Below are 13,671 nucleotides of genomic sequence, written 5' to 3'. Positions count from 1 at the left end.
GTTCTTCTCCCCCCTCCCATTTTTCCCCCTGTATTTTTCTTCTTAAGTTTTGAGACTTACCAGGAAAAAAAAAAAAAAAGTTTAAACTTCTGGGTCTGTCACATGGATCTTTTAGCCCTTTATGAACAGGTTTCTTTTATACCTGGTTGTTTTTATAGCTATTTTATTATCTCTCTGCATTAGTGCTGCTGGCTCTGGTTTAAAGCAAGCGTTTGCAGGTAATTGGAAAAAAGTGTTTGTTGTTTGTGAGTGTGTGTGTTCTTTCTTTATCGGGTGATTTAAGTGTGTTTACCAAGGAATGTGGCTTTGTACTTCCCGTTCCCTTGTTTACTAATTGCTACGTTAGAACAAACTCTGGATAGAATTTTGATTTTATGTTGTGAATCATGACTAAATTGATGTAAAACCTTATGGAAGAAAAGGTCAAAGCTTGTCTGATTGTATGGGTGTATTCTTAGGGGAATTTCTTTTCCTCACCCACCCCTCCTTGTTTGTTTACCTTTCCTCCTTACTGTAATGAGACAATGAGAGTCTTTTTTCTCATATTGAGCTAAAATTTCATATGGATTCAGTGATCTTCAGGCACTTGAATGTATAGATGTTTTAATTTTTTTGTCAGATCTTTACCATGAGTGTCTCAGGCCTTCAACATATTTTGCTTATGAAACAGACTTGGTTTAAAGATGCATTTATCCAATATGGTGGTGGTGGTTTTTTTCTTCTTCCTTCATTGATTACTGTAAACTTCTATTTTTTTGCTAGTTTCATCTTATTTTATTTATTCAAGATATACATACACACAGTGTGTATGTATATGTGTGAGTGTATATATACACATATATATACATGTGTATATGTATAGCTTAAATAAATGTATGTAACTGGTCTGGATTATTTTCCTGCCTTGAATATCTCTCCTTTTGTTTCTGATTAATAGGCCATCGAAGACGGAAATTTGGAAGAAATGGAAGAGGAAGTGCGGCTTAAGAAGAGAAAAAGACGAAGAAACGTGGAAAAAGATCCGGCAAAGGAAGATGTAGAAAAGGCTAAGAAGAGAAGAGGCCGCCCTCCAGCTGAGAAACTCTCCCCAAACCCTCCTAAACTGACAAAGCAGATGAATGCCATCATTGATACTGTGATAAACTACAAAGACAGGTGAGTGCTTTACTCCTTCACCTCCATCATCATCCGCCAGGAGCACTGGTGGCACTGCCTAAGCCAGATTCATGAAGCTGCATATGTGGGTTGAAAGGTCTGTCTGTGTGTTTCATGGCTTTCTCTCCAAAGGTGTGAGTCACTTTGTGCCATGCCGGATGGCCACTATTGCTATATGGTACGATGTTTCACCATGTATTATTAATGAGTTTAGATAGGAAATGACTTTAGATAACAGAATCTTAAATTTAAACTGGAAAAAGGATCCTTTAAGGACCTCGGAAATGATACCATTGCTGTCAGAGGGGTTGGGATGATAGGGTGAAATTACTTTTGGAGGTTGACTTGTTAGAGAAAGGAGAATCCTCACGTATTTAAAGTAAATATGTCAAGTTTAAGGCGCTGTTGAAAACCATATCGATGTTTCCTTGAAGTACTGTTCCCTCTGTCCTTCTCACCCTTGGGTTTCTGAGCACTTCTTTGAGTTGTCATCTTCGTAATTCTACATGGTCAGCCTGATATTTCTGCACATTCGCCTCTTTTTCATGGAACTTCTGGATGTGAGCTGTGGGAATCTCACTGGACACTTCCCGGGTCATTTTAAACAATGAATAATTATTTGAAAACCAAAACAGACATTTTAAGGTGTCCATCAGCCCTATACAGTAGGCAAACTAGTTAGGCTGCATTTTGGTTAACTGATGTTGGTTAATTGATTTGGTTTCCACTTGATAATCATGTGACAGTGTTTTCATTTGAAGATCGCATCTCATTTCTGTTGAAACATAGGAAACCAAACAGATGATTTGGTTTCTAAATTTTGTAGTGGTATTATTCAGTTTTTAGTTACCAGAGATTTTTGATATTAACCTAGGTGTTTCTCTGTACACCTGGATGTGTTTAACACAAATAGGTAAATTGTGATTTTAGTCTTTCACTGTGGTTTTGGTACATGCATGATACTAAGAAGGGAGAACTTGTTATAAAAATTCAGGAACAAAAAAGTAATAAACTTTCCACCCTGAGGTTTTATTGGTAAGATTTTCTTGGCTGTAAGGAGTTCTCAGAAATGGTGAAGGGGAATGGGTAGGAGAAAACCTCTGTGAAAGGGTCAGAATTTCTTGCCCCTTTTGCCCACCAGATCTCTTAGGGTTCATGCTCTGTTTTTAGTATTTTCCTGAAATTAAAAACAAAACAAAACAAAATCCCCTTTAAGAATTCTGAATTTGCCACCAAGGGTCAGCCCCATGACAGTGAGTTTGGATCAGTGAGTTTGAATGATGGCAATCCCACAAATCCAGTCTTTGCCCAGAGTGAACATAAAGACTTCCTCATGTAAACCAAGAATCAGTAACTCTGTCTGCCAAGTTTCTGCTCACCCCTAGCTCTGCTTCTAGATTTCCCATAGACGGGAAGCTTGGATTATTACACCTTATTTTATCAGCCCCTGGTGTAAGGAAATTATTACTGAGGAGAGAGTATCACTCTGCACATTCTTCTAGCTTTTTTTTTTTTTTTTTTTTTTTTGTCTCAGGAGAGTGGAACATCTGTTTCTCTGACCAGATGTGCCTGGATATTTAACAGGCATTTTGTTCATTCTCGCAGAGTGAGTCTGGGGGCTGTTGTAACTCTGAGAAGGCCCAAGGACGACTTTGGAGACTTAAAGCTGGGCCTCTGATTCCAGAGTGATGGCTGTGTCTTCCTTTAATGACATAGTAGAGGTCAGTCACTGGTGGACCATGTGCTGCTAAGTGATTGTTGTTGTTTTTTTTTTTTTTTTTTGGTTTTTGAAGGGGTCATAGGAGGAGCAAATGCATTTAAAAACCAGTCCATAAAATTTGTACATTTCTTGTCTCCCCAGCCCACCTTTTTGAAAAACTTAAAAATTTAGGGAGTGTGTGGCAGAGTGTGCCCACTCTGCCACACACTCCCTAAGGATGCAATCAACAGGAGTGAAGAAGTGGCCATCCTCTTTATTTGGGGCATGAAGCTGTCAGTTACCACCATCCCCATTACTCCCCACCATCTCCCCTGTATAGAGTGTGAGTTGCCATTCATCACCATCCTTTTCTACCTCATTCATATCAACTCTAGCTCCATAGCCCTCGAGTTTGTGACTTGATGGTGTACATGGCTGTAAGCTGACTGCTTTCCTAGAAACCCTCCCCAAATGCAGGGTAGTATAAGGTCTATCCTTTTAACCTCAGTAAAGTATGGCACCCTGGCTTGGAGCACAGCTCTTCTCTTCACCTATCTGCCTGCTTTTGAATGCTGACTTTGGCTTTCACTAGCTGTGGGACACCTGGCTAACTGACTTGCTTGAAGCTCAAGTTTCTCTCTGGAATTATAGTCGTGGATGAGTTAATATCACCCAGGTCCTTTAAACAGTTTAATTATTAATAATCAGCCTTTGAGACTGTGAATGGTTAATCAGGTAGGTGAAGAGACCTCTGAGCACTGTGAAGAAAGTGTCCTAGGGCTGGGGTTGTGGCTCAGAGGTGGAGCGCTTGCCTAGCACATGTGAGGCACTGGGTTTGCTCCCCAGCACCACATACATATAAAAAAAATAAAATAAAGGTATTAAAAAATGATACCTTTAAAAAAAAAAAAAAAAGAAAGAAAGAAAGAAAAAAAAGTACCCTTGCTGATACTGGTTTCCATGGTTTTATTTCCAGAAACAGAAAATGCAGTTTCCCTGGGACTGTTGAACAAGTCTTTAGTATATTGTAGGTAAAGGATATTTAATTATTTTGGCGTGCAGGTATTAAGTAGTTTTCCCTTCCCTTTTTCCTGGTTTTATTTACTCATTTGTTTATTTACTTTTTTCTTAAGTTCCTGGGACTCTTTCTGTTAGTGCCCACGTTCAGGTACTTTAGACTATGTACTAAATTTCCCACCACTGAATGTTTCATGTATATTTCATATTAGTGATCCTCTAGAAAAAGCACTTACTCTATTTATATTTTTTATTTCTCTTACCAAACTTGGTTCTCAAGTAGGAGGCACTCGAATTAGGAGGGCCTTAATTAGATACAGTGTCATATTTTTGGTTCATTTTAGAAAATGCTACTGGAAAATGTACATCTCGCTGTTGAGATTTTTTTGTGCCATTAAAGTTAGTTACTAATATAGTAACTCAATGTATCTGGAAAAGAAATAACCACCTGCATTAACCCCCCCACACCTCCGTCCTATGTCAGGGCCCGACGGTGGTGTAGATTAGCAGTATATTAAATAAGAATTGCCATCCATACTTAACAGATACATAAGAAGTAATTAGCTCTCATGAGGCAGTTGTTCAAAAGTTCTTGCATGATTCTGGGACAGATGTGTCTTGATTTTTTTTATAAAGACCTAAGATAATTCAGTTGTCTATTTATTGCTTTGTATTCAGTGTTGGGTCTCATTTAAAAAAAAAAAAAAAAAAAAAAAAAGAAGGGTGCTTTTTAAAAATGTGACCCTGAAGAACCAGTGATTTTGTGTGATTCATAAATGAGCTGCTACCGGAGGTGGTGCTCGTCTGCTGCTACTGGTTCCCATCATTTAATTTCCCCAAATAGAAAACTTTATATCTAGCAGTACTGGAAGGCTTTGTTTTGACTTGTTTTAGCATGCTTTGTTTTCTGCTTAGTTAGAAGGCTTTACAGAATCATATTCCCAGTTCATCTAATATTTAACCTGTGACTCTCTATTTCTTTGAAAAGGGATTCATCCCAAATTGCATTCGTGCCATTTAAAATTACCCCTGGGGTGAGATATAGAATAAGATGGTACAGAGTTGGGCTGAGGTTGTGGCTCAGAGGTAGAGCACTTGCCTAGCACATGCAAGGTACTGAGTTTGATCCTTAGCACCACATAAAAAAATAAAGCTAAAATAAATAAATAAATAAATAAATGGTGCAGAGTAGGGTCTAGGGGAACTATTTCAAACCCAGAGGTGTGACTTATTCCTAGTTAGCTAAAGGTGAAAGAGAGACCTAGAGGCATTCTTAAAGTTGGAAAGGACTTTGGCTCTGCTTGGTCCAATCTCTGTGTCCCTCTGCACCCTCTGACAGTCAGAACTCCAGCCTTCCCTTGGACGCTCACTGTTGTAGGAGGCAGTTCATGACACTGAAGGACAGCTCTGAACCCAGTACTTATTTCCTACATTAAAATAGATCAGCCCTCTGACTTCTTAACTGTTTGTTCTACTTGTGCCTTCAGAGAGTGAATTCAGTCTCATCCAAGAAATGTCCTTTAAAATATTTATAAGTGGGCATCTCAAGTGCAGGACCTTTTTCAGATTGAAACACCTCCCTTTGCTCTCTGAGTGTGACTTTAGCCCTACTAGTCCACCTCCACAGGCACATTCTTCTTTTCTTAGTGTCCCATTTGAAACATGGCACCCAGAACTCCAAAGGTACTTTGGCAGCTGGGGGTGATTACCTTGCTTATTCTGGACATCAAAATTCGGTTAACAGGATGCAGGAGTGTTTTAATTTTTTCCAGAGGCCTTGACATAGAGTTAATTTATGTTTAACACATCACTTGGTGAAATCCCACTCCCCCACCGAATACACATGCAGGTCTTTTCTCAAACAAAAGATGCCAAGGTTAGCCTTGAACTGAGCGTTAAGTTTTTTGACCTATTTATTTTATACTTATCCATATGTTGTTCCTCCTTATTGCTTTTGGTCACATTGTTCTTGCCTGTTGATGTAACTCTAAATTTATATTCCATTTTTTTTTTGAAAAATTATGTATTCTTGCTTTTCTCAATTTTTGTCATCTAAAGATTTAATATAAATTATCGTTGAGGTATTTCTAAAGGTGAGAGGACAGGGCTATATGACATGCCCCTGAAAATCACAGCAGGCTGACATGAATATCAGTAGTCCTGCAAGTTGATGAACCATCAGTCAACTCATAAGGTCATGCCTCCTTATCACCTACATTTATCTAACCTTTCTCAAGGTTATCAGGAAAGGCTAAAGCCAAGATACAACATGTTTGTAGCCTCTCCAATCGATCTATCAACCCAGAAACCCTGCGGAAAAAGTGAAATGAGGTTAGCCTGCCCTGGCTTTTTCTTAGAGACCTCCTACGGGTACCTAATGATGTTATTTATCTTTTCTAAATAGCCCCATGGTATCTGAATAATTTCTTCTAAGTTTTTACCAAGGGTCAACATCAAGTATAACAGTCTCAGGTTTTCTTTCTCATTTTGAAATTGGGACATTTGCTTATCTCCAGTCTTCTGATTCCATTTCCATTCTCTGTGATTTCCTACACATTATTAGCAGAAGCAATCTACACACTCTTTCAGGATGTAATTAGTTTGCAACTGGACACTTGAACTCATTTGAAGCGCCTTGATATGCTCTTTTTATCAACCCTCCTATCAGGAGCTTTGTTCTGCATTTATTAAGCCTTGCTTTTCCAGTGCAAGCTTTGTTCTCATTACTGAAGAATCTGGAAGCAGAGTCGGAGTAGAGTGTCCTCACCTCCCCACTCTCCCAATTATATGAAGATGAGTTATTTGCAGGTGTATTCTTCTTGGCACAGAGTGTGGATGTCAGGTCTAACTTTTTTTTTTGGAGGGGTGAGGGTAGCAGAAATTGAACTCGGGGGCACTAGACCACTGAGCTATATCCCTAGCCCTGTTTGCATTTTATTTAGAGACAGGGTCTCACTGAGTTGCTTAACATCTGGCTTTTGCTGAGGCTGGCTTTGCACTCGTGATTCTCCTGTCTCAGCCTCCCCAGCTGCTGGGATTACAGGTGTGTGCCACCACGCCCAGCTCAGGTCCAGCTTTGAAGAGGGATGCAGTGATCACTGCTGGCACAAAATGGGACCACAGGGATGGCAGCCACGCAGTTCCTGCCTCCCTCTCACTCTTTAGACTCTACTCTTTCCCAGGCTGGGCCTGTGTTCCTCCTGCCTCTGACTGTAATAAGGCTGATGGTATCTCTAGGAATCATAGTAGGCCCCAGCTTGTTCTGAATTTAGCTCTCCTTTCTTTGGGGGAAATCATTCATTCATCCTGGAAATGTTTCCCACATTGTTATATCCAACCTGTACTGCTGAATCCAGCCACAAAGCCAGCACTCCAGGCAATTGCCCCTGCAAGCTCACCACACAGTGGAGGACAACAGTCTTTTCTTGATGTCCCGGAATGGGCCTGGGGAATTCAAGGAAGGCAAGGTCATGTGAACCCAATTATGTGAGGATACAATGGCCATATATGGAATTGGTCATTTGGGGGAAGGGGGAATATTAGACCATTATAATGACCTTCTTCTGAGAAAATAAAGGCAACAATTTCATTCCATTCTAGTACCTTTTTTGGTGTTTTATACATCTAATTGTACCAATAGTACTTGTTTAACTCCTATACACTGGATAATAACTTGTAGTATTTCCCTTATTGTAAGACTAAGTTACTATTTTTGAAGGCCCACTTATAATCAACCCATTCTCCAGAAGGGCTAGACTCTGATTAAAACAAAATGTTAGCTTGCTCCAAGGTTTTCTCTCCAAAGTATCCCACTAGAAGTGCATTTAGGTCTCTCCTGGGTGGAAGACTTTCTTGCCTTGATTATTATCATAAGGCTTCAATCTAATGAACTCTTCATACCAGTGTTCACTCTCTTTCTGAAAACAGTACCACACACGTGAGAACCAAGTCTGTCATTACTTAACATTCTTTGTTGTTTTTGTTTGGCTTAGAAAGAAAAAATGAAGTACAATCAGATTTCTGACTTTATGTGTACTCTTTACCAGAATGATTTGAAATTATTCTGTTAGAATTCCCTTTGTTCAGAACCTGGTGTCCCCATTGAGTTGTAATCTCAGACTCAGATCATAGAATCAGTCCTGTCTGTCTCTGGATTGTTTAAGCATCTTCTGTAAAATGCCTGGCAGAGTGTTAGTGTTCAGGTTCGTCTTCCTTCGCTGTTGCATTTTCTAGATAACACGGTCAGCTTCAGCTTCTAGATCTTCTCAGCCAATACCATCATAAGCCTGAGGTCCCAAATGTGAAATCAAAAGTTTTCCCAGTTCTGGGCCTCGTTTCTGACATACACTCAGACACAAGTCTCCTGGACACACTCAGAACCCTCTCCAAGGAGCTCCCTCCTCGGCCTCCTCTCAGGCCATCTTCATTAGGCTCTTTCCCCCTTGGCTGGGCCCAGGACAGCTGCTGTCTGCCTGTGTGTCCTGCTTACAGTCCGTTCCTCATCCTGCCTTCTTTCTGAGGCACATGATCTGATCATGTCATCCTCTTATTTAAGAACTTTCAGCTGTGTGTGGTGCCTGTAATCCCAGTTGCTTGGGAAGTTGAGGCAGGAAGATCACAAATTTGAGGCCAGCCTGAGCAAGCTAGCAAGCTCCTGTGTCAAAATAAGGAATAAAAAGGACAGGAAATATAGCCCAGTGGTGGAACACCCCTGGGTTCAGTCCCCTGGGTTCAATCCCTAGTACCATACACACACACACACAAAAATAACAATTAGAATTTTTAATAGCTTCCCCTAATATAGGAAAAACATTTTCACCTTCTGAACCTAACCTTGCCAGCTTTCTTTTCCAGCGTGTTCCTGGTCTTCTGTGTGCCTTCAACATTCCAATTAATTCTGTATATTTGGAATATAGCATGCACTTTCATGCCTCCACTCCACAGTTCTTGCTGGTCCCTCTCTGAATGCCTTGGCCTCAAAGGCAGAGTGAGGCAGCAGCTCTGTGGAGGGCGGGTGTAGGCCATGTCTGCCACAGGGTGCCTTCTTTGCCTCAAGTAAGATCTAGATGGGACAGAGGGTTTTTCTAGGATGTGTCCAACCTGACAGCTGCTCTCTGCCACCACACAAAGGAACACTCACATTGCAGTGTCAAAAATCCTCATCTGAAGAGGCCTGTAGAAGGGTGAAGCCCTCAGGTGGCAGCTTATTTTCATTTCCAGTTGAAGATCACTCATTCAGTGATCCCTTAAAAAAGAACAGAGTTCTAGGAAGCAGAGCTGCCTGCTTAGTTGGTGTTTGGAGGCTGAAATTGGCTGATGCTTGGAACACCCTCTATATGCTGGCTGCCGTACCAAAGCCGCTTTATCCTACTTAATGTCACCAGCCACTCTCTGAGGTAAGTATCATCCCCATCATAAAAATGAGGTTCCAGATGCAGATGAGCTGACATCACCTTTGCAGGATCTCACAGACCTCTAGCAAGTGGTCATCAGTCCTCCATTGCTTCTCGAACCATGGATGGGATATGTGTGGAGGGAAATGGGGCTAAGGGAACAGGACAAAGTGGGAAAAGTCCAGAGAGGTTAGGAAATACATTTCCCCTCAGTTTTGGAGAATTGTGTATTTCTTCAGATGGAGGTTTCAAACATCACCCTGTGTGATCTTCCCAACCAAACAGGTAGATGAGGAGACAGGCTTGGAAAGTGAAATGAGTTCTCCAGGTGGCCCAGCCTGGGAGGAAGGAGCCAGGTGGGGAGGAGGATCCAGGTCTTCTGACTCTAGTGTTCTTTCTACTCTACCACAGGTGTAACGTGGAGAAGGTGCCCAGTAATTCTCAGTTGGAAATAGAAGGAAACAGGTCAGGATCTGTCTTGTATTCCCATGCCTCTGAATACAGGTATCCCTTGGTACAAGAATGAACCGATTCAAAGAATCAGCCTTTGGAAGCAAAATTTTCTGGTCGCCTCTCAATTGCCCCAACATGGAGAGTGGGGGGAATGCCGGCACAGATATTCATAGACATCTGTCATGCTTTTGAAGTTGTTTGTGCTGTGTTTTAATCTGGAAGCATCTGTGCATGCCTCTCAAAGGTGGTGGGAACCATCTAAACGTCGGCCCCCATGCAGCAACTCAGAGATGGCTTTCCCTGCCTCCCCTCCCACCACAGCCTGTGGTGTGTGTTCCATGGGTCTCCTGGCTCTGTGCTTGGTTTAGAAGCTTAATGCAGAGCACCTGTGGTGGCTTGATCCTGTGCAACAGGAAGTGGCGGGCCTGGTCACGCTGTTCTGCATTCTGGAGTGGATCTGGGGGTGTGCAGCCCCACTGCTGAGTTGCCTCCTGTGTGCGCTGGCTTGGCTTTCTGGGTGTGACTGCTGGGCCTGCCTGTCGCTTAGGGAGCTGAGCATTCTAGGCCAGTCTGTCTAACCTTTGTGCACCTTCGCTTCAGTTGGATGGGAAGCAGGAATGCTTTCCCCTTAGAGAGGTCATGAGAACTGGGTGATGTTGGTTGAGAGAGAGAGAGACGGGCATGCCTGATACACCAGGGTGAGAAGTTGCTATCCACATTTGAAACCAGCTTTTCTTTGCCCTTTTCAATCAGGCTGTCCTTTTTGGAAATATTGGTACATTGCTTTGCCATCCATATTCCAGCTCTGTCAATTGATCCCATAACATCCTTTACACCACTTTGGTTTTTTCCCCTAATGCCAGAAGGAAAGAACTGAGGCTGTATCCTCTATTTCAGGATGAATACTGACCACCATTTATGGTATTCCTCTTTATATAAGGAGTTATGAACTGTGGGTGATTTGTACCTATCTGGGCATGTGTGGAGATGAAACTGGTGAACAAGATTGACAATTTCTAATGTTTTTTTTTTATTGCTGTTCAGTAAACAATGATTAATGCTAGAAACTAAACATACATACCTTAGTGTCTACTGAGAAAATGGCCCCATTTTTGCCATTATGGGGGAGGGGAACAAAACTCAGTCTGGATTTGCATTTGGAAATTGAAACAGCAAACACTTGACTTTGTAAGTTTGGACAGTTTAAATAAAGGAATTGATTGGTGGGTACATCTACCTCCACCACCTAGAATGGAGCCTGATGACCTTAGTACCATGACACAGGCTAAACACCCATCCCCATGAGCAAGGACCGCCCCAGATCCTTTTTCACTTGCCCCTTTTCCACTCTTCCGTCACAGTGGTCATGTGACCATGTAAAGTGGATTAATAACTTTAAAGGGTATTGCAAGCTCCCAATGTCATGCCTGGGCTTTTTGAGGGCAGTTAATATAACTGTATGTACTTAGGACCTAGATAAATCCATTTTCACTAAGTACATTCAAACTGTCATTTCCAGAGGCAGAGCAGGGGGCTTGGTGCCTGCCTCCTCAGGGCTTTTTGGAACCTGTCTTGTCCCTAATTGTCACACATGCTTCCTTTCCCCATAAGCCTGAGCTGACAACGTGATGTTCAGAGGCTCTGTTATGATGAATTAACCCTTCCTTCAGAGAATTTTTTTTTTAATCTTTCATGTGTTCCAAATCACTAAGCATTTTCTGTATCAGTCTCAAATTTTGAAAATGGTAAAAATAAATAAATAAAATGGAGTGCTGTAAAGCTCAGATGGAAAGAGCTATATGATAAGTATTGCAGGCTGGGGATGTAGCTCAGTGGCAGAGTGCTTGCCCAGGAGGCACCAGGCAATAGGTTCCATTCCCAGCACTGCAGAAGAAAAATAATAATAATAATATGAATAAGGTTCAGGTGTGGAGAGGAGCCGTGGGGTGAGATGAGGCAGGAATAGGAAAAAATTCAAGTCCACTTGAGGTGGAATAGGAGTTGCCCAACTAGAATAGCTGATGGGGGTGGAGGATCAGAGACCATGTGTTTGGTACATGGGTGTAGGCAACCATGGAAGTATGGAAAGCAGGCTTCCTCTAGAGACCACAGATAGCCCAGTGTGACTAGGTGGCTGGTTTAAGGTAGCAAGGAGACAGCAGGGGACAAGGCTGGAGAGGCAGAAGAGCCGATCTGAGGGATGCAGGTGTTATCTTCCAGGACTGGAGTCTCTGAGCACCTTCAGTGATTTTCAAGAGCTCTGTTTGAGGAGACAGACAAGGAACATGGATGCACTCATGTTTGGAAATAGCACTCTGATAGTGGAAGATGGAGTAAAGGAGGCATCGGTTAGGGGCATGGTAGGTGGGAGAGGATACTTCCTTCAAATAAGGAAGTGGCAGTGGGTAGGAAGACATACTCCAGGTATGAATGATAGGCTTGGGGCACACTGAATATGAGCAGAGGGTTTAGATAACTTGGCTTTCTTTTCTGAGTGATAAGTGAATGGTGGTGGTAATGTTTATAGGAGTGTAGATGCAAAGAGGGTTGACGTGTGTGAGGTATGGTAGATACATGTATGCACACGTGTGTATGTAGTAACCCAGCCCCACATATTCCACAACAGGAAACCTAAATTCTCTCCATGACTGGCTATTAACAGCCCTTGCCATTTTGATTATGTCATTAGTATTGACCACTCCTTCAGGATCAGCCAACGAAGTCTTTTAGACAAAATTTATTTTTAGCATCTTTAGCACCAAACATTCTGTATTCCTTTAAATGGGGGAGGCAGACTGCTATGACAGTCTATCATGCCCAAGCACCTCTGCCTTTAGCAGTTCTAATTAGATTACAGAGAAATTGCTGTGAAACAGCAGTGCAATCAAGGGGATTTTTAGGAAATTCCAGCTCTAGGTGAAGAGCTATTCTTTGTTCATTCTGTGTATCAGACACTCTGGACCCAGAATAGGTTTGACAGTTTGCCCTGTGAAGTAGTAGCCTAGTGAGGTCAAAGCCTGGTCCCTTGGCTGGGATAATGCCTCCCAGAATGTGGTCTTTCAATGTTACACCTCCAGCTCCCTCTTGCAGAGTCCCAGTTCAGTCAGAGACTGGGGAGCCTTGCTAGGAAGTAAGCTTTTTAACTCTGTTTCCCAAACTCATCTTGACCAGTGAACCTTCCTTTCAAGGTACACCATTAATCATCTCTTAAGCAGGTGTGCTGTAGAGTACACTTTGGGAAGTACTGAATTAGAGCTCAGATATGACATTTCGTCCAGAGAGAATCTACTCATGGAAATGTGGGTTTCAGTGCTTTATTTTGCCCTCATTACAAATACTGATTCTTTAACTGCTTACTGGAGCAGGCTGCTGTGATTCCTGGTGACTTGACACTTATTTATGGTGCTCAGCCAATTATACCCACATACAGCAGGTGGGTAACCCACAAATACACTTAGTCCTTCTGCTTTCAGAAGCATAGAAAGCCTCCCCTAGCTTCCAACATTACCCTATCCCTGAAGGCCCTTTTCCCAGGGTCTCTGCCTCTCTTGCTCCAGACCAGCACCCGCACTAATGATCCTTCTTGGAGGGGAAAGAGTCCTGGATAGAAATACCAGAATGGATTTTTTTTTTTTTTAAACTGGGCAGATAAACCATGTTCAAAACCATTCCTTAAATATTTTGATTAAAAAAAATGGATTGCTCTCAGAGCAGTTACAGTTATTTGGGTATATGTGTTCTTATATTTTCACGGGAAGCCTCTTTTTTCCTACTTAGATTTACCACTCATATGTCTGTCTTAAGAGTTTACTAAATTGGCCATTGTAGAAAAGTGGTGCTCTGGTACCTGCCACAGCCCACCCTTTGAACAAAGCAGTCTTTTGGAGATGGGCACAGATGGAAAGGTATTTGATTTTGTCTGCAAAAGCTTTGTGCTTTTGAGTTTGGTCACAA

The 13,671-nt window shown here is 41.9% G+C and overlaps 1 protein-coding gene across 8 annotated transcripts in view; it reads left to right on the top strand.

Moving 5' to 3' along the window:
• The window catches only part of Smarca2 (SWI/SNF related BAF chromatin remodeling complex subunit ATPase 2), a 165,012-nt gene that overhangs the window by 137,031 nt on the left and 14,310 nt on the right, over window positions 1-13,671 (top strand). For 7 of the 8 annotated variants that reach the window (XM_076846022.2, XM_076846024.2, XM_076846023.2 and 4 more), the window contains 2 exons: window positions 938-1,155; window positions 9,676-9,729. In XM_076846022.2, coding sequence (XP_076702137.2) covers window positions 938-1,155; window positions 9,676-9,729 — 272 coding nt within the window. The remainder of the gene's footprint in view (window positions 1-937; window positions 1,156-9,675; window positions 9,730-13,671) is intronic. The other variant, XM_076846026.2, reaches the window with a different exon arrangement.

The sequence above is a fragment of the Callospermophilus lateralis genome, chromosome 2, assembly GCF_048772815.1.
Source record: "Callospermophilus lateralis isolate mCalLat2 chromosome 2, mCalLat2.hap1, whole genome shotgun sequence".
Lineage (NCBI taxonomy): Eukaryota > Metazoa > Chordata > Mammalia > Rodentia > Sciuridae > Callospermophilus > Callospermophilus lateralis.
Note: the sequence above shows the minus strand (reverse complement) of the source record. Positions and strands in the feature narration are given on the sequence as shown.